At 38.3% G+C, this 21,164-nt stretch overlaps 1 protein-coding gene across 1 annotated transcript in view; it reads right to left on the bottom strand.

The window, feature by feature from the left end:
* Lypd6 (LY6/PLAUR domain containing 6) overlaps window positions 1–20,768 on the bottom strand; it is a 26,233-nt gene extending 5,465 nt beyond the window's left edge. The window contains exons 1-2 of the mRNA XM_013028226.1: window positions 20,580–20,768; window positions 10,332–10,430 (exon numbers count right to left, since the gene is read on the bottom strand). Coding sequence (XP_012883680.1) covers window positions 10,332–10,430; window positions 20,580–20,697 — 217 coding nt within the window. The 5' untranslated portion in view covers window positions 20,698–20,768. The remainder of the gene's footprint in view (window positions 1–10,331; window positions 10,431–20,579) is intronic.
* Between the last annotated feature and the right edge of the window lie 396 nt (window positions 20,769–21,164).

Here is a 21,164-nt window from a genome sequence, read left to right as displayed (position 1 = left end):
GAGGAGGAGGAGGACGAGGAGGAGGAGGAGGAGGAGTTGTGAAACCACTGGGAAATATTAAACCTTTAAGAGGTGGGCCTAGTTAGGAACTAGGTCATAAGTTGAATTCATCCAAATTGAAAGTAAAATAATACTACACTTCTACTGGAAGTGCAATTTTCATATGGTACAAACACTTTGGAAATAATTTGCCAGAATTTACCATATGTAAACCCATCCACAGTCTATGATACTATGAGGAGACTTTATGAGTAACCGGAAGGAATGGAATTTCCCCAGTTGACCTTCAGTGATACTATCCTATAAAGGATACTGGTGAGGGACTGGGGTACCACATTATGGCCTGCTGTGGATGGAAGTCTAGATTCTCATTCAGCCTTTGTTGGTGTGAAGTGGGCTACATTTTTTGTCATATGGTTTTGGCTACAGTGAAGCAACTATTATCTGAAAGCGATTTTCTTTCTAGCTGCTTCTTTCCTTGTACTTTGCCTGGGGGGGGGGCGGGGAAGGAGGGAACTTTTCTTAGGATTTACTTTGTTGGTGTTTGTGGTATTTTCAGGTTGTTGACTTCTTCAGCTCCAAGCCTAGAATATATGAGACCAAAAGGACACCAGGAATTTCACCACTTCAGATCCTGAAGTCTTATTTTCTCTCTTTCCACCTTTAATAGTCTTTCTTGCTTTTTCTGCTTTGTTTTGTTTTTTTTTGATAGATGAAATTCAGGATTTTTAGTTGTAGTTAGCAGGAAGAATAGAAAAATAGATCTATTTCTTCTTATCAAAAGCAGATATCCTTTGTAATTTAGCATAGATGATTCCATTTAGAATTGTCCTGTGCATTGTGGATTTCCAGTGTCATCTATAAATGTGACAACATGTCTCCAGGTATTGACAAATATTCCCAGTCAGGAAAGAGTCACTCCTAGTCAAAATCTACTGTTCTAGATCATGATCATAAAAATAAGGGTCATTGTCATTGGAGGTCTGCACTGCCTCCAGCATGTAGCACAGAATTCTATAAAGCACTGCAGGTATTTAATGCATGATAACACACTTGGGTAGGAAGTATACCTCTAGTCAAGCTCCTCTACTTAAAAGTTGAACCAAATTAAAACATTTTAGTTTAGCTCTATGATGTCTATAACACCTTTCTATGTTTATATTTTGACTGGTCTCAGCCAATTTGAGAGTAAAATCATACTTCATTTCTACTAGAAGTGCAGTTTTCATACAATACAAGCACTTTGGAAAATCATTTGCCAGGAGCTATAGCAAGTAAGTCCATGAAATCCTATGAATAAAATGCCCACTTAGCATGTTATTATTATATATTAAGAAGAAATTAGAAACCTCTTGGAATGTTCAAAGAAGAACTATCTGTACAATTGAAAACTAGACAATACAAGAATGCTTATTAATTATAGAAAAATAAATTATAGTATATATTCACATAATCAGAACAAATAAACTACATCTAACAAAATGAATGTTATGAATGCCATAGTATTCCATTTTTGTAAAGAATTCTATATGAGACAAAACTAATCTATGCTATTGGGAATCAGGAAGGTGACTATACTAGTTTTCTAGGGCTCGATTAAAAGACAATCGCAGACTAATTGATTTAAAAGTTTCTTTTAAAAATAAGTTTTCTTAGCAGGGCACTCACTGGTGGCTGGTGCTTATAATTCTAGCTACTCAGGAATCTGAGATCTAAGAATCACAGTTGAAAGCCAGCCTGTGTAAGAAAATCCATGAGACTCTTATCTCCAATTAATCACTAGAAAACCCGAAAGTGGCTCTGTGGCTCCAAGTGATAGAGAACTAGCTTTGGGTCAGAAAGCCCAGGGACAGTATCCAGACCCTGAATTCAAGGCCCATGACTGACTAAAAAAAAAAAAAAAAAAAAAGGTTTTCTTGTGGAGGTCTCTCTCTCCTTGGTTTGTTGATGGGCCATCTTCATTTTCTTTCCTTTGTGTCTGTTGGTGTTCTGGCCAACAGTCAAATACAATTAGAGTTTATTACAAAGACCTCATTTACTTGTAATCACTTCTTTAAATATCTTATCTCCAAATACAATCAAATTCTGAGATATTAAGTTTAAGGGGTTCTACATATGGATTTGAATAACAGTAACTGTTGGTAGTGGGGAACGTGACTACAAGCAGGTATGAGAGAAACTTTTTGAACTCCTGCAGTGGTTACTTCTTAATCTGAATGCTGCTTACATAGGGTGGTTAGTTTGTGAAAACTCATTACATTATATTACATTAACTTGTATTACATACTCTTCTATTTATAGATTATACCTTAATTTTAAAATTCAGTAAAATTGAAACTGAAAGAGGCTCCAAGATGAAAAAAATTAACTAGACTTTTGAAAAAGATTAAATACATACAAACTGAGCTGCAAAGAAGCTGAATTATTTAGAACTTGCCCTAACTAGGAATTATTACATGGCCTCTGGCATCCAGGCATCTTGGTTTTCTTTCTTTCTTTTTTTTTTTTTTGCTCCTATCAATGACTCACTCTAGATTTTTTAAAGACATGTTTTCTCCTCTTCTCCTATGTAAAAAATTCCTACAGGCAAAAATTACAAATAAGTAAGTATTCATCAACTTGATTGAGTCATGGCTAGACTTCTTTCTCCTATAATCAGAAACGCTTACAAAAATTGCCAAACACATACCTCCTAATTTTTTCAAGAACACCATTCCTGCCTTTGTGGTTGCTGCTGCTTGGTTTTGATTTTGAGACAAAGGCCTCATTATATAGCCCAGGCCAGCTGTCAATCCGCAACATAATACCCAGACTGAACTTGAACTCTGGATCCCTCTGCTTCAGCCTCCCTAGTACTAAGTGTATAGAAATGCATCACTATGCCAAGCTTTTAACATTTCTTTTGTTTAAGTAAGTAAAAAAGACTTATTTAGGATTTGTTAATAATACATGGTGGTTTTATGTGTAGGTTCCATACATTCATACTTCTAATGACAGGTACCACTGACTTGAGGAATGAATATCTCTTTTAAATCAAATCATTGAAATTCAGAAAACAATGTACTTATTACTAGCCAAAGGCCAAGAAGGTGTGTCAGAAGGTAGGTAAAAGATAAACAGGACTCCACAGAGGACAGTGGTTAATACAAAAACATAATGGTAAAAGCATCAAAAGATGCTTCTGGTCTGTATTAACAGAAAATATCTGGATAAAAGCCCCATGAACTAGAAAGGGTTGACAATATAGAAAAACAATCAGAGAAGTTAAATGTTGCTGAAATTTTTCTAATGAAAGAATAATTCCAGGAAGTATACTAGCTGGAATGTACTAACTTACACCATCATATTCAGAAACAGAATAACATTAAATTAGTAGAAAAAAAGACATAAAAGTCGGGCGCCAGTGGCTCACACCTGTAATCTAGCTACTCAGGAGGCTGAGATCTGAGGATTGTGGTTCAAAGCCAGACTGGACTGGAAAGTCTGTGAGACTCCTATCTCCCATAAACCACTAGAAAACTGGAAGTGGCGCTGTAGCTCAAGCGGTAGAGTACCTGCCTTGAGCTGAAGAGCACAGGGTTCAAGCCCCACAACTGACAAAAAAAAATGCATAAAAACAAATTTCTGTATGAAGTCATAGGAGTCATAGGAGTCAGTAGGCAGGACTGATGACCAAGATGGCAAAGAAAAAAATCTGGAAGTGGCGCTGTGGCTCAAGTGGCAGAGTGCTAGCCTTGAGCTGAAGAGCTCAGGAACAATACTCAGGCCCAGAGTTCAAGTCCCACAACCAACCAAAAAAAAAAGAAAAGAAAGAAAAAGAAAAGAAAAAATCCTTTGTCTGACATTCTGTATCTCCTCTCCCTTTGAGCCATCTGTTGATTCAAAAGCTGCCCAGGCCAGGTGCTGGTGGCTCACGCCTATAATCCTAGCTTCTCAGGAAGCTGAGATCTGAGGGTTACAGTTCAAAGCCAGCCTGGGCAGGAAAGTTTGTGAGACTCTTATCTCCAATTAACCACCAGAAAACCAGAAGTGGTGCTGTGGCTCAAGTGGTAAGCGCTTGCCTTGAGCTGAAGACCTGAGGGAGAGGCCCAGAATTCAAATATCATGACCGACAGAAAAAACAAACAAACAAACAAACTGGCCAGGTAGAGAGGATGCAAAGCCAGGCAGAAAGCCTTGTTGAGGGGAAGAGAGGTAGGGCATTGCTTTGTCAGTCTCAGGGGACATGAGATATAAACAGAAGGTCAGAATTGGCAGGGCAGCCAGTAGAGAAGAGACACTTATAGGCAAGGGTAAAATTCAAGGTTAGCATTTACTCATGTTTAGCATGTTTAAGATGCCATTGTCCTCCAATTTCTATTGTTTGTGTCAAAATGAATGGCTGGCAAGGTTTGCAACACTAACACTCGTGTGTGTGTGGCTAATTGGAACAGCATAATTGGTACAGTCACTTCAATAAACTACCAGGGAGTATTTGGAAAACCTAGCACTTACATGTCCTATACCTGGCAGTCATACTTCTGGGATACTCCTAGAGAAATGTATAAGAACATGTATTAAAAGAATCCCATGTGTAACAGTGTTTGTGATATTAAAAAATGCACACAAACCAAATGTCCATCAATAGTAGACTAGATGAATTTTGGTGCCTCTGAGAAAGAATGACTGTTATATACAAACCACAGGCGCATTTCTCATAACAATAACTTGACATACAATGTTGTTTGAAAGCAGACACTATACCCATGTGACTTCATTTAAATGAAGCTTAGTGACATGTCACAATATAGCCACCTTTGTAGGGAGGGGAATAATGACTGGGAGAACTCTCAGATTTTATTGGTTTATACAGGTGGTGGACAGCCTAGCACACCAACTTTGTAGAAATTCACAGCTGTTCCCATTATAGTTTGAATGGTAACATTTACTGTAAAATATACTTTAAAAAAGGAAATAGCCTAAGACTTCCTTTCAGCATATGATAGATTACCAGAAAAATCATCTCTTTACTGAGTAGCCAAAAGTGATGGATAAAACATAACCAATACCTTTGTCAATGAAGGAATAAACTCTCAAGAAAGGGACATCTCAGTCCCAGACTGGATTCTGGTATGGATTTACCTCTCTTCGGCTAGAAGGATTGTTAAAAAGATAAACTATAGGAAGTGATAAAGTCTGACGTATTTGAGGGCTTAGAGAAATATTTTAATTTAAAGGGTTGAACAATTTTGAAACCCGAAGGCTATACCCAGTGTAAAATTGCCTAAAAGAGTGGGGTGGGGAAAAAAATCCAGCCTGAGACTAAATAAAACATAATGGTTGTCTCAGACAGTGCTCTGTTCAAAAAAAGTCAACAATAAACCAGTCTTTACTAGGAATTTCTAATTTTGGGCTTGTCTTCACTTGAGCTGAGGATCCCATTTATATTTCCTGTTTGTTCCAGGAATTGCTAGACGATTTATCTAAAAAGATCCATCAAGGGACAGTTTTGTTCATTCATTTTCACAGAAAAAAAGTGAGTATCCTAGAAGCTGCAACCCAAAGGATATATGTTTTCTATCTCATCACTTTTCTTCTGATTTTCTATCAGCAATTATTTCAAATTTCGATTAGTTCCTGAGGAGACTGCTGCACATGGTAATTAATAAGGAAACGAATGTCTTGAGTCTTTGCATTCTCCACAGAACAACTCTCATAGAATTGGAATATTTTTGACGTGATATTGAATTCCACAGACTCTTGATAAACAGACACACAGTTCCTTCTCTCAAGAAACTTTTAATCTCACAGTAGAGTGAAAGTCCTGGGCAAAGTGACCTGCATTCAAAGACGTTATAATTAGCTCTTATTTTATTACATTAGATCCTTCTATTGAATTTTCACATAATATAACTTCAAGATCTTTTCTCATTCTGGTTCATAAACTGAAGATATCTGTAAGACTAGCTGATGAAATGGCAGGCCCTGCAAAGGAAGTACAATGGAAAAAAGACTGAATGGAAGCCAAACAAGGGAAGCAGTAAGTCAATGAGGGAGGGCATCTAAGATTCTCAGTTCCAGGGTGCAGATGTAAATCATGGACTTGTAAGCACCAGAGGCAAAAGGAGTAAAATAGACGATAAAGGACTAAACACAACACAGCTTCTGAAAGTGATCAAGAAGCTTTGCCACTAGAAGTGTTGCTGGCTGATGCCCCCAATGCCAAAGGAATGATTCTACTTCTACGCAGGGACTGCCTTTTTCAAAGAACGCTGGACTCGATGATTATTCAAAACAAGTATGTAGATTCCATGAGTGTCAGGCAGTAGGATATGTTATATCTTCATGTTCATTCATTTAAAAAAAGTTAGCTGTTGAAATTCTTTATTTCTGTTGTAATAGGGTTTCATCTGAAAGCCTCATGCTTGCTAAGCAAGTGTTCTATCAGTTAAGCTATATCCCCAGCCTTAGCTTTTTGACAATTCTTAAAATCAGCCATTCCTTAAGCAATGGGGGGTATAGACGTATCCATTAGATGAGATTAAATGCTTACATGGGTATTATTTTCACCTTCCCCAAGTTATTTTCATATCATATGATGATTAAAAAAGTGTTAAATATGTCACAGAATGACCAAACTTAAGGCCAGGAATGTTTCAGAAAGCCAGAATGCCTTTCCATGATAACAGCTTCTGAGCTGTCCTCATTAAGCGTGTTTGTCAACTTCTAGCTAAAGGGTGCAGAAGACTCATGGGAAGTAGGGCTGGTCAGACAGGGGGCTGTGTGGCCTTACCTCTTCTCAGGTTACAGCTTTGAGTTCCTCCCTCTTACCTGCTCTTCAGGGCCACACAAAAATCACCTAGCCCTTCTATTTCATTCTTAGTAGCATTTGATACAAACTGGTTGATCCTTCCAGGTCAGGTCCTTTCCCACCCAGTGAGCACATTTGGGAAATCCTTTTTCCAAACCACTGCTCTGAGTAACTTTGCAGAAGATCTGCCTTCTTCAACATCTTAAATCTATTTCCCAGGTATCAGGCTGTTCTGGTCTTCCAAGAACATGGTGCATTCACTGGCCCCTCTCACAGAACTAAAGCCAAGTTTCACTTGACACATAACTTTGACCTCCAGTTTGTGACATTTGATATGGTCAGATGTTATCTTCCAGGTTAAACTGCCTGCTCCAAGGAAGAAGAAACGAGATTCCTATTTTTGTCTGCATAATCTATCAAGGGGCCTGTCATCTTGGCATGGTTGTTTTATGTCTTGAACCTCAGTGCATGATTTTCCATTATCCTATAAACTTAAGGATACAAAAATGAAAGTTGGAGAGAAAAGATAAATTGTATAAAAAGCACTCTATGGTACTTTGAGGTATTTAAACCTTGAAAGGATAGATTCTGATCTCAAAAGAAACTATCAAGATGGAATTTTCTGGGGGAAATAGGGGACTAGAAAAGAAAGTGCAAAAAATGAGGTTGGTTTGATTAAATTAAAATATATGCATGTGTTAATTACCATGGTAATTACTATGGTGCTTTAATACAATTACTGTATAGTGGGGGGAAAAAGAATGAAAGGAAAGGAAAAAAGAATGAAAGGCTGTGTTGTTACTATGAGGTACCACTGGAAATGTTGGGAGACAATGAAGAAGGTGAATGATCAAAGTAATCTGTATGTATGTATGAAAATAAAACAATGGAGTTTGCTGAAATTGTTTGAAGAGGAGGGAGGGTAGATGTGGAAAAGATGTGGAGAGATGAGTTTGACCAGGGTACCTTATATGTATATAAAAAACATGTCAAAAGGAAACAACTCTTGTACAAATAGTATGTCAACACAAACCTTTGAAAACTTAAAAACAAGATGGAACTTTGTTTTCCCTGAGATGCATTCAGTACTGATGCTTCTGATCTCCTGTTTTTTTTTTTTCTGTGACAGAGATATACTTGTGTGCCATCCAAATCTGTATGTGGGCAATTCATATTCCCTCTTCCTCCACATGTTTCTATCTATTAAGACAAGCTCAGAACTATAACACTTCTGAGAGAAGTATAGTCATATTATGCCATGGTCTGAAATGTGTGCTCCAAAATTCCTATGTTGACAATCATCAATGTAATGATATTAAAAGATGAAACTTTCAAGAGATAATTAAACCCTCCAGAGTTAGGATTCAAAACCTTATAAAAAATCTCTAGAGGGGCTGGGAAGGTGGCTCAGTTGTAGAGCGCTTGCCTTGCATGCCGGAGGCCCTGGGTTCGATTCCTCAGCACCACATAGCAAAAAGAAAAAAAAATCCAGAAGTGGCACTGTGGCTCAAGTGGTAGAGCGCTAGCCTTGAGCTGAAGAGCTGAGGGACAGCACCCAGACCCAGAGTTCAGGCCCCATGACCGGACCCCCCCCCCGCAAAAAAAAAGATCTCTAGAGAGTGGGTTGGCTCCTTTCCAAAAGCTTTCTTCCTTCCATTGTGTGAGAATACATCCTTCACCAGGCTGAAGAAAGCAACAACAAAAGTGACATCTTAGAAGCAGGAAAACTTGGCTTTCACTATCCTCCATCTTAAATTTCTCAGCCTGTAGAGCTATGAGGAATAAATACCATTTGTTTATAAAATTACTTATATCATGATCTAGTAGTAGCATTAGGTATACTAATTCTTACCACTTAAAACAATTTGAGAAGCTAACTGGCCAGGTCTTTTCCAGCAGAATTCAGCCCTGGAAACAGTTACTGGAAGCACAAGCAAATCATCCTGATTTTGTCCAGAGTCCTTGTTTACAATTGTCAAATGTTGCTGCATGTTGGAGTTAGCAAGGGAACTTTGAAAAATTCTTATTCCCAGCCATACCCTGTGCAAGTTAAATCCCTGGCATCACAGTTTTTGAAACTTTACTAGATGTGTTTGATGTGGGGCCCTATTTTCGAAGCAGTGGTTTAATCAGGTCCATTAACAACTTGCCCAAAGGTTCATCCTACCACATTAATGTCAGAACACACTGGCTTACTCAGAAATGAGCAATAGCTACAGAAGGCAATAGGCATAGGATTTATCCTTGAATACCTAGCTGGCTGGACATGAAGCTAGTAATTAAGCCCATCTTTAATGTCACCATGTTTTTCCCTTCTCTGTAATCACTTTGAACTCCACAGACATTTCTACAAAAACTAAGCAAGCAGATTCTTCCTAGAATCCCCTGGAAAGCTTAGCAATACTGAGAAAAAGTCTTGGTCTCAGAGATGCTAGTCCAATTGTGTGTAACTATGATCTCCAAACTAGGAACCTATGGATCACCTGGACATTTCTTAGAAATGTTCTCAGGATAATCTCAGAGCTAATGAATCACTGAAGTGGAATATGAAGGGACTGTGGAGAAAAGGCAGATCACTGATGGAGTCTGAGAGCTATAGATCTAGGAGGGGGCACAGGTTTCACAGAGTTTGAAAAGTTCCACCAGTATTTCTTCTGGGAAGCCCATGTAAGACTTCTAGGTTAAACAGCACTGAAAATTTTCTTTTAATGGTGTGTTCTGAATCTCCTAATTTCTCATCTACCAGAGGAAGCAGAGTGCCATACACTGGGTGGAGAATGGGAGCTCTCACATTAGGTTGAAAAATAATGAATTTAGTCATTTTATCTGAATTAGATCAGCAGGGAAGTACACTAACTACACACTGAAACCCAAGTTAAGAAAATATCCTCATCATCCCTCTAACCCAATGAACCCACTTCTCTCCGAAATAAAACAGCCAATTAACTGTGACCCCCATAGCCAAATATAAACATCTATTTAGATATTTAGATATTTTCATTTTGAAATAGGTCTTTGAGTCAAAATTTCAAGCTTCAAATCACACCCAATCTTTTCCTTCAAAGTGAACTTAATAGTTTAAAAGGCTCAGAGTTTCTATTTATGCAATGATGACATTTAAAATTCTTGCTTTGATACTGTCAAGATAGAAGCATCTGGCAATATGGGTAATAAATGGAATCTTTCTATGAATATCAAACTTTATATGAAAGGAGTTCCTATGAAATGACTAACACTTCAAAGAATGGCAAACAGGCTGGCCATTCTCTTCTTGTTTTGCATTTGGCTGCCCCTGATTTGGGGGTCTCATGAACATCCTCTGGGTCTCCAAAGATGCTTCATTAGAAACAAAGCAACTCCATGGACCTCTAATATCTCTGAGAGCCTCTGAGTATAAGTTATGCATGATGAAGTATAAAAGATCTGCTAATAGCCTGAAACAAGTAGAGCAGTTGAGATTGTAAGTACAGTCTCAGATTGTGCTCAGGGTCATTCATTCATGAACAGCTCTGGGGGCACTAAACCTGTCTACAAAGATTACCTCGAGGACAGTAGATGTCAGGAGCCCATCGGTTGCATTCATAATTGTCTGCTGCCTTCTCACAAGTAAAGCATTTAAATCCTCCAGGATATGGTGTAGCTGCAAAAACGAGAAAAAAAGAAATGAATGATTCTGCACACATACTCATTTTTTAACAGGAATCTCAAGACTTCACAGCCATGTCAAAAAGGTAAACATCCAACTACCTATGATCCTAGAAATTTAACTCTTAAAAGTTTATTCGTAGTAATGGATGGGGTGAACCTACACTGTTCACATTTAAAAAATTATCATGATTAAAGCAGCATTGTGAAGAGGCATCTGAGGAGACTCTGGCGCTCGTGATGGCCGACGGAAAAGCCCAAGATTGATTTCAGCAGCTGAAAACAGCTGTGTGCTGTTTTATCATAAAGCCTGAGAAACCTGTTGATTTCTGAGGCAACTTGGGCTGCGCCGCTGCTGCTTTAACAGTGTTTGTCAATGAGGCAGATCAGATTCCGATTTGATGGGCAGGCTATCAATGAAACAGACATGTCTGCACAGTTGGAAATGGAGGACGCAGATACAATTGATGAGTTCCAGCAGGAGTCAGGAGGTGTCTACTAAAAAAAGAGAACCTGCTACTTTGCTCCACAACTTTGTTGTTGTTGTTGTTGTTTTGTGGGGGGGGGACTGTGGGGGTTGAACTCTGGGCCTGGACACTGTCCCTCAGCTCTTCAGCTCAAGGCTAGCACCCTACCACTTGAACCACAGTGCCACTTCTAGCTTTTTTTTTTTTTTCTGCGTATGTGGTGCTAAGGAATCGAACCCAGGGCCTCATGCATGCGAGGTGAGCACTCTACCACTGAGTCAATTTCCCAGCCCCAGAACTTTGCTCTTTTTTTTCGGGGGGGGGTCATGGGGCCTGAACTCTGGGCCTGGGCGCTGTCCCTCAGCTCTTCAGCTTAAGGCTAGTACTCTACCACTTGAGCCACAGCGCCACTTCCGGCTTTTTTCTTTTTGCTTATGTGGTGCTGAGGAATCGAACCCAGGGCCTTTGGCTTGCAAGGCAAGCGCTCTACCACTGAGCCACCTTCCCAGCCCCAGAACTTTGTTCTTATAGACCAAGAATACATTCTTAATTAGAAAACTGCAATTTAGTTCCTGATTACTACAGTATAGTTTTCTCTATTCTTTCATTTTTCCCCTTCCCCATTCCTTTATTGTACATAAAGTGACTGGTGTATGTGCACTAGCATATTCTTTTTTTGTTTCTTTTTCTTTTTCTTTTAAACTAAATGGCCAATGGTATATTTTGATTGACATCAAATGGAGATGGCATGGGGGAAATACTGGTTCTGTGAAAATATCCAAAACATCCCCCTTCTCCATTCGCGGCATGCTCATTCAGCTTTTATCTTTATATTTCAGTAAGTTATTTTGCTCTCACTGTTTTAACAAAAAAAAAAAAGAGAAAAAAATCCTTGCATGCCTTGTTTAACTGGAGAATTTTAATGTTTTCATTTATCATTGTAAGACCAAGGACAATTTTATAACATTTTGTTTGTACCTGTTACATGTAGGACAATCTGTCTTTAAAAAAAAAAAGAAAGAAAGAATCCCAGGTAGTTTCCCTTCAAGTCAAGAGTCTTGTTGTTTGTTTGTTTATTTTTTGTCAGTCATGGGACTTGAACTCTGGGCCTGGGCACTGTCCCTCAGCTCTTCAGCTCAAGTCTAGCACTCTGCCACTTCAGCCACAGTGCCCATTTCCGGCTTTTTCTGTTTATGTGGTACTGAGGAATTGAACCCAGGGTCTCATGCAGGAGAAGCAAGCACTCTACCACTGAGCCACCTTCCCAGCCCTACATCTTGTTGTTTAAATAAACTCCTTGTTTAAAAAAAATCCAGCATTATGAATATATGCTAATTAAAATGTACCATAATAAGATAAAACAAAAGTTGATTATACAATAAAAGTAAATTGATTCTTGAGCATGGATATTTATGTTCATACAACTCAGTAGATACTATGGTGAAAATGAACTATACAACTTTTTTAATGTAATTTTATTGTCAAGGTGATATATGAAGAGTTACAGTTACATAAGTAAGGTAGTGAGTACAGTTCTTGTCTAATTTGTTACCCTCTCCCTCATTTTTCTCCCACTTTCCCTCCCTGCCTCCAAGCTGTACAGTTCTTGTCTTGTGAGTATCACTGTTGCATTGGCTTGCCCTTCTTTACTCTCACCATTTTGTTGTTCCCTTTCCCTTCCCTAATCCAGGTAAACATATATATGATACCCAGGGTACCAAAATCAAATACAGTGACAACAGGGGATTAACCATAGGGGTAAAAACACAAAAGCAAAAATAAATCACATAGTACATTAACAACAACAACAAAGAAAAACCTCTTGCTTCCATATCTTGGAGTTCATTTTGCTTAGCATCATCTTATAAGGTCAGATGTACATGGCTATTGAGCTATTATGATCTTCTTCTAGGACTATTCTAAACATATACTGATTATTACAAATGAGGGAAATCATGGGATTTATGTTCCTTTGGGTCTGGTTTACTTCACTTAATATGGGTTGAAATTGAGGGAAGAACACAGAGCAAGGGAAGGGATGATATTATTCCAAAAGAAATGTACTCTTTATCTGACTTATGAAACTAATATCCTTATGCATCACCTTTATAATAATAAACAAATTCCTGAAAGGGAAAAATCTGTACACAAATATTCACAGCAACTGTCTTATACAGGTTGTCTATTTCCACCTTGAGAATCTGAAGTCTAATATGTTCCAAAATTGAAACTTCTTGAGTTATATTAGAATATGACACCTCACTCCAGAAAAGAAAATTCACAGTTGAAATGCTAGAGCACTAAAGATATTATATAAAAATTCTTTCATGCTGTCTAATACATGTATAAAATATAAATGAACTTGATATTTATACCGAAATCTTGTCCTTGATCTATTTCATTACAAATATGCAAATGTCCCCAGATTTATAATTTTTCCATCTAAGTCTTTTTGCATATAGGATAATCTATAGCATCCCCAAACTGGAGAAGAACAAGCTCTTAAATAGAAACTATCCTCTCGATACCTATGTTCTTTACTCTGCCTTTAAGCTCAAGTGGTAGGTGTCATGCTTCGGAGAGCACCCCTGTTTGCACAACACAAGATAAGGATCAGGAAGGGGTAGTAGGCCAGGATGTTCACTCTTTCCATCAATGCATTACTTTAATTTTTTGACTGTCTTAGGGCTTAAACTCAGGACATGGATGCTAGCAGTCCCTGAGCTTTTTCACCGAAGGCTAGTACTCTACTACTTTGAGCCACAGCTTCACTTCTGGTTTTCTGGTGGTTAACTGGAGATAAGAGACTCACAGACTTTCCTGTCCAGGCTGGCTTCAAATTGCAATCCTTAGATCTCAGCCTCTTGAGAAGCTAAGATTACAGGTATGAATCACTGGCTTCAATGTCTTTTTTTAATGGCCTCTTTATTGTAATCATCTGCTTACTTTCTATTTAGACTTCTGTCTCTCACAAACAAAACTTGAGCATATTTTTAAGTTTGTAAAATTACCTGGCCTATTTGAAAGCTGCAGATACTCTAACAGTTCATCTGTCGGAGCCAACTGCTCTCACTCACAGATGGCTGAGCCTGTGTATCCCACTGGCGGAAATAATCATCTCAGGGTAAATTGCTTTGCCCACATGGAACCAATTAAGTATGTTATCAAAAATAAATGAAGGAGGAGGCAGCAGCTTAAGGGCAGAATTATGAGCCAGATATAACTTTGGTTTTCACCTTGTCCAGAATAGCCATGTACTTGCCTGAAATATTTCACAGAGCTCATGGTGATAATGCTCAATACCCCAACCTGGCCTAAAGTCATAAATTGTCCAAACGTGACAAATAACTGGACATTTATATGGGACAATTTGAGAATTCTGTTTCTCCAAGTAGTTAGTGACTAAAATTCAAAGAATACCTGGATGGATAATCTTAAAAAATGGTACAATGTAGCTTAGAAACTTGCAATTACTTTATTTCTATGAAGAAATTCCACTATGGGGGAAAATGCTCTCCCCTCATAAAGTTATTATAATGCAGATGAAAGTACTCTGTGATACCATGCACAAGTAACTTGTACATCTATCTCTATAGTCTACCACCGAGAAAGGAAGGTTACATTTGATTGAAATATTTTATTTTTAGTAATTATATGTCTGAACAATTTAAAACACATACATCCCAAAATTCCAAGGCCATTCAATGGTCTTTTAGACATTTTTGAACCATAATCTTCTGATATCCATCTCCTGAGTAGCTAGCATTACAGGGATAAGACAGCAGTACCTAGCAAACGAGTATAGTTTTGTAAATATGTTTATGAGAAAAAAGTATCAGGAAATTGTCCTGATCTGATACATTAAAAAGATTCACTAGTCGGGCGCTGGTGGCTAACACCTGTAGTCCTAGCTACTCAGGAGGCTGAGATCTGCGGATTGAAGTTTGAAGCCAGCCAAGGCAGGAAAACCCATGAGACTTTTTTCTCTTAACCACCAGAAAACCAAAGTAGTGCTGTGACTCAACGTGGTACAGTGTGACCCTTGAGCAAAAATCTCAGGGAGAGAGCCCAAGCCCTGAGTTCAAGCCCCATGACTGACCAAAAAAAAGTTCATTATTATGAAATCATTGTATAACAATGAAATAGTTAGTATATAAATAGCTTTAAAAGTAAAACTTTAATCTGTAAAATTTGAAGTAGGATGACCAAAGAAGAGGTTTTTGAATAAATACATAAAAATTTGAGAAAGAATAAAATTTTGTAAAAAAAAAATTAAAGATCTCCATGTACACTAAGGTTTATGACTGACTATAAGGTGGCTGGACCACTGCACTTTGTGTGAACAATTCATTGAACATTCAGTTTCTATCTTTGCAACCAAAAGCATTTTTTGGCTGGAATGTTGGATTAGTTGTTCCTGGAAGCATTCCCATTGAAAAGATAAATTAAGAACTTTGAATGATGATTGATGATCTGATTGCTCTAAGAACAACATTACTAAGAACCAAACACTAATACATTATAATTTCTTCAAATTTATATTACTTAATAGACTTTTCACAATAGTCTTTTATAAGACTAGTGGAATATTAATTAAATACTGTTGTTTCTTGCATAAGTAGGCCCAGACTCTGAAATTAACCCAGAAGGCATGGAAATTTAAACCAGAGTGTGCACCAAAATACTATGGCAGCAAAACGATGCTTTGCTTCATATCATCTCTCTCTGAATGTGTTTGTCATTATGCTTTACTTCAAATACTTTTTGATCTGACAAACTCTCAATGAGTTTGTCAGCATATACTGGCAATTAACTGAATTATCTCAATTTTTATTAGTTTTAATTTAAAATCTACAGTTCCATAGCTGTATACATTTTCAATAACTGTACTTTAAAATGTGCTTGGGGTAACAGTGTTTAAAAAGAAATGTACTTATCACCTTACTTATGTAACTGTAACCCCTCTGTTCATGACTTGTACAATAAATAAATTTAAAAGGGAGGGGGAGAACTTTCATTGCCATCTTGCCAGGTAGCACTGACTAATGAATAATAGCTGGTTGGTGACATATCTCTAACCCCCATAGCTTTAAGAGGCTAATTATAGTACAATGTCAAGTAAATGGTTAAATTCTTCCCTCTGAGATATTTAGCTCTAAAGAAGGTCAACAGATGAACAAGTATCTCCAGTAACCTGCTAATTGATACTGAATCTGATAAAGATGGCTTAGTGTTTTTTTTCCTTTTAAAGGGCAGAAAGCAGTTTCTAAGAGATATGCCATTTTGTTGTTACTTCAAAGCATTACAGAGCAAGGAGAGTTTCATATTGTTGTAGTCCTAGCTGTGAATGAATCTAATTTGGCTCTTAATCACAGATTTAATCATCTCAGTACTCTGCATTTCAGGGCATAAGTCCTTGGTCCCTCAAGAGAAGGTGGTTGTAAAGAAAAAAAAAAGGAATGCCAAAGTGCCCAGTTACTTCCTGTAAAATAATCTACCCATTAACTCTCATGCTCAGCCATAGTTTAACCTACCATAATTCATTTGTAAGACATCAGAAAAGACATACTCTTTGTTCTCCTCTCTTGGAACTTTTACGTGGACAAAGGTCTTCAGTTACAGAAAATGTGGTGAAAACATACTTTCAGAAATGTATGCTAATGTTGTAACACATAGTAGCTTTTAGAAATATTGCCAAATTAATTTCCATTGTTTTTAGAAACTGGTCACAGACATAAATACTCAAGGAATATGATAAATTTATCTTTCAGTCCACTTGGCAACAAAATATTGTCAGTATGAATGAGTATGTGTTTCATATAGAAGCATATTTTCTGGTATCTGTCTATCTAGATAAATTCTCCTTAATATTAATTGTCTTAATATTAATTCCAAGTTTGGATGAGTTTTATTAGACTTTGGTGTCTTAATTATAGACCAAGAAGAAAATAATCATTTTCACATGATAAGAAAGAAGAGCCAGGTACTGGTGGCTCATGTCTATAATCCTAGCTACTCAGAAGGCTGAGATCTGAGGATCATGGCTTGAAGACAGTCTGGGTAGGAAAGTCTGTAAGACTCTTACCCCTAATTAACCACCCTACAGCTGGTAGTAAAGCTGTGGGATCAAATGGTAGAAAACTACCCTTGAGTAAAAAGCTCAGAGATGGTGCCCAGCCATCTGGGTTCAAGACTCAGGACTGACAAAAAAAAAAGACAAAGAAAAAGAAAAAAAAGTTAAGAGAAAAAGAAAAACACAGGCAAAATCTAGAACAGAATGTCATTGTGGATAGCACTTCATATTTTGAAGACTTAGGAACATCTAAGATTAGTGAATCAGAGAGCAAGAGAGATTCATCACTGATTTTTTTCCCAGTCTGGGTTCCAACTCAACCTAGTTAATATCAATGATGGCTGTTAGAGAAATAAGAAAGGAGCCTGTGGTTGGCTGTAAAAAATGAGAGTGTAATCTCCAACTCCTGAACCTCCTGCACCTCCATGAGTATGCTCTCATACCTCCCACACCTCTCCATTTCCTCTCAGGAAGGTTCTGAGCTTTTCCATGTAACATTAATGGACTCTAGCTCACTGACCCAGAGAAAACCGTCGTGCCTCCACCTACAAAGTGAGGTGATGGTATAAATAATTTAAAACAAATGAATCTTGTGCTCCCAACATGTATTTTTCATGGCCTGTGTTCAACTCAAACTTGCTTATTCGTAGAGCGATCAGTCAGTCCATCTAAATATGGTCTGGTGCTCAAGGGCAGAAGACCATGCAGTTAAAAAAAAAAAGTAAAAAGAACCATACATAAACATCTGAGACAGTTTGGAGAATGTTAACTTTGGCTTGCAGTAGGCAGTATGAACTAAGTTCTGGTCATATGGAGCCATTCATCACAATTTCATTTCTACTTTTTACTGTACATGATCCATTTTGAAGATCTCTTAAAGAGAACTCAGGCCTAGACCTGTTTGTAAATCCCCTAATTAGCTAGTGTAGGAATAACTTCTATCCTCTATATTTCAAAATCATATAACTAGTTTCTTCATAATGGGTGAGCTTTCATATAATCCAGCATGACTCTATTTAATTAGCCTAGGTCATATGAGCAGAACTTTTACATCAGCTTGTTTTTTTATAGTAGAGGGATTTGAACTCAGGACCTCCTGCTTGCTAGACAATCACTCTACCACCTGAGCCATGCATCAGCCTATTTTCTCATCAACTTCTTCCTTTATGCCTTTGCAGAGTTCATGCTTCAGGAAACCCATTCTTCAGACAGGAGCCTACCCACCCTAGGCACTGGCTGACTATCTGTTGAGAAAGAAAGTGTTTCTTTATTTCTTTATTGCTCACATTCATCCTCCTTGAATTTCCTTCCCACTCTGAGCATATATAATCACAGCATCAGAAGAGGACAGGGTTCAAGCCAGATGCAGGGGTTCATGCCTATAATTCTAGCTATTCAGGAGACTGAGATCTGAAAATCTCAGTCCAGAGCTAGTCTAGGCAGATAAATCCAAGAAACTCTTATCTCTAAATAACTAGCAAAAAGCCAGAAGCATAGGTGTAGGTGGGGCTTAGATGGTAAAGTGACAGCTGAGAGAGAAACAGAGACAAAGAATAAGAGTGATCCAGCAAGCAAAAGAGAGAGAATAAGAGAAAAAGAGACAGACAGAGATGGTCAAGTCCAGGCTCCAGTTTTATGGCCTGAGTACTACTTAGTCTGTACCGAAGATGATAAAAAAAAAAAAAACCTTCACAAAAGCTGGAAAGCCTAGCAATTCACCAGACTAAGAGACCGAATAGACTAAAAGACTGAATCTAGGTTTATGCCACACCACATCTGATTTTAAAAGGCATGGATGATTTGAGAAAAGAACAAAATGCAATCTACAAAGTAGAATGAGCATTGCAGTCTATTCTTTTCAAGGATATAATTAAAACAAAGTAAAAAAGCCTTACAAAAAAGCAGCCAGATGAATTTCGATGCAATTAACCAATAGGCATCAGACCATAACTGGCAAAAGGATACGTGGCAAAATGTAAAGAAATTATTTTCTGCCTAGCAAAAGCAAATTTGGAGCTATAAAAAATGAGTGTGCTGTATTTTTGCACCCTGTATTTGCTGACTAAGCTAATGATAACAACGACATAAATAACAACCATTTGATTGTCCCAAAGGCATAGGCCTGGGATTTTATGGATATTATTTCTGGTACATAAAATTATGCAACAGAATATGTGTAACTTTACCGCTTTAGAAATAAGCAAATAAACACTTAAAACTCTCTAACATCAATTGAGCATTTACTACAGTTCATACTCATTTCTAAATGTTTTCTATGTTATTTAATCATCATAAAGTAAGGGGATTTGTCTCAAGTCACATGGTTGGGGAGCAGCTCAGCTCGGTGATGACCCCAGGTTTGGTGGACTCCAAGCTCCTATGCTGCCACACACTAACTCCCAGATAAACCAAGTTTTATACACATAAAAAATAGTTGAAAGCCGGGCACTGGTGGCTCATGCCTATAATCCTAGCTACTCAGGAGGCTGAGATCTGAGGATCACAGTTCAAAGCCAGCCTGGGTAGTAAAGTCTGTGAGACTCTTATCTCCAATAAACCACTAGAAAACCAGAAGTGGTGTTGTGACTCAAGTGGTAGAGCACTAGCCTCGAGCTGAAGAGGTGAGGGACCGTGCCCAGGCCCAGAGTTCAAGCCCCATGACCGAGAAAAAAAAAAAAGAGTTCTATGGAGCCAAAGGAGTCTTACTAGTTGCCACTCTATTGTAGACTCCGAAATAAAGATATATTTCTCCAAAGTAAAGATGATGTCTTAATTGTTCCAAGCTTATCACAATACTTGGTACATTACAAGCACACAAGCAAACAACCTTGATGAGCAGAATATTTAGAAAGAAGAATGTACCTTCAGACCAAAGCTGAAGACCAGAACATAAACAATATTCCTAGCTCTTGTCACCACTGGCTAGAGAAAGCACAGGGCTCTTGGCTGGGCTAGGGTTAGGTGAGATGGGCCAATACAGAAGAGGAGTCCCACAAAAGCAAAAAACCAAACAGAGACTAAAGGAAGAAGTGACACTGCTTTCCAGTGTAAGATCTAGAAGACCTGAAATTCTTGTCGAATCCACAAACCCAGCCCCTGATATATGCAAATCAGAAACACAAGGGTTGACATGGATAAGACAGAGGTCTACATTACAGTTCACCCCCTTAAACATAAGAAAGCAAAAGGGCAGGGAGAATAGGAAGCTGTGGGAGGTAATGATGCTTAATCTAAGAACCAGAGGCACAGAAGGGAAGACCTAGAAAGGACTGACTTTCTACAAAACCAGCTACCTCTTGGGACACAGCAGCTGGGAGGTTCACTTTGATTACTGGCTGGGGATAGTACAGTAAAATGAAAGGGTATTTAGAATCAGAGTGATTTGGTAGAAAAAAGGGCGGGGAAACAAGATAAATAATTTGATGTAAAATGAAAAAAACACATATATCCTATGAAAAGGTAGGGTAACTACTGTGCCCCCTAACTGAACTACCAGATGTTTCCCCCGCATCAAAACCTCCTTCCTGCTGGATGCATTTCAATCTCCTTCTTACTGGAAATCAAGTGCCATTTCTTCAGTGAAGAGAACAAATGTGAGTCTTACTTGAAGGATGGAGGTAGATGATGTCTTTCACTGTGAAGTCTCGGGACTGAGCAGCTTTCAGACAATCAGCCAGCAGGCTCAGGAGCAGGAGCCAGGCCAGGGCAGAGCCAGGTTCCATGGCAGAGCAACGTTTCACTCATACAGAGGGCCCCTGCGTGGGGACACAAAGCGATGGGAGACAACTTGCACCTGAAATAGGAAGACAGACGCATCTCAGTGTCTAGTAAGCACAGGACTCTTGGCTAGCCTGGGACAGGTAAGATGGGCTAGATAGGCGCAGAGATCCAGGACACAAGAAAGCTGGGAGACATAGGAAAAAACTTTGTAAATGGTAATTTTAGAGCACTTAGAACATTCCAGCCTAAATCTACTCCTAATCAGGTTGCGAAAGCTCCACTGGTAGCAATCCCTTCTAATATCCAGCAGAGATAGTATCAGGAGAGATTGAATTTTAATGAAATCCTGCTATTTTTGCCAGGAGGCCAGGGGATGGCTGCCAGAGAGCAACAATAAATAAGTCAGATACAAAAGCTCAGAAGCATTTCCACCATAATGGTGTAGGCCAGCACAGAGTGAGGCCTTCCT

This window comes from Dipodomys ordii, unplaced genomic scaffold, assembly GCF_000151885.1.
Source record: "Dipodomys ordii isolate 6190 unplaced genomic scaffold, Dord_2.0 Scaffold5, whole genome shotgun sequence".
NCBI lineage: Eukaryota > Metazoa > Chordata > Mammalia > Rodentia > Heteromyidae > Dipodomys > Dipodomys ordii.
The sequence above is the reverse complement of the archived record's forward strand: the minus strand, read 5'-3'. Positions and strand labels throughout refer to the sequence as shown.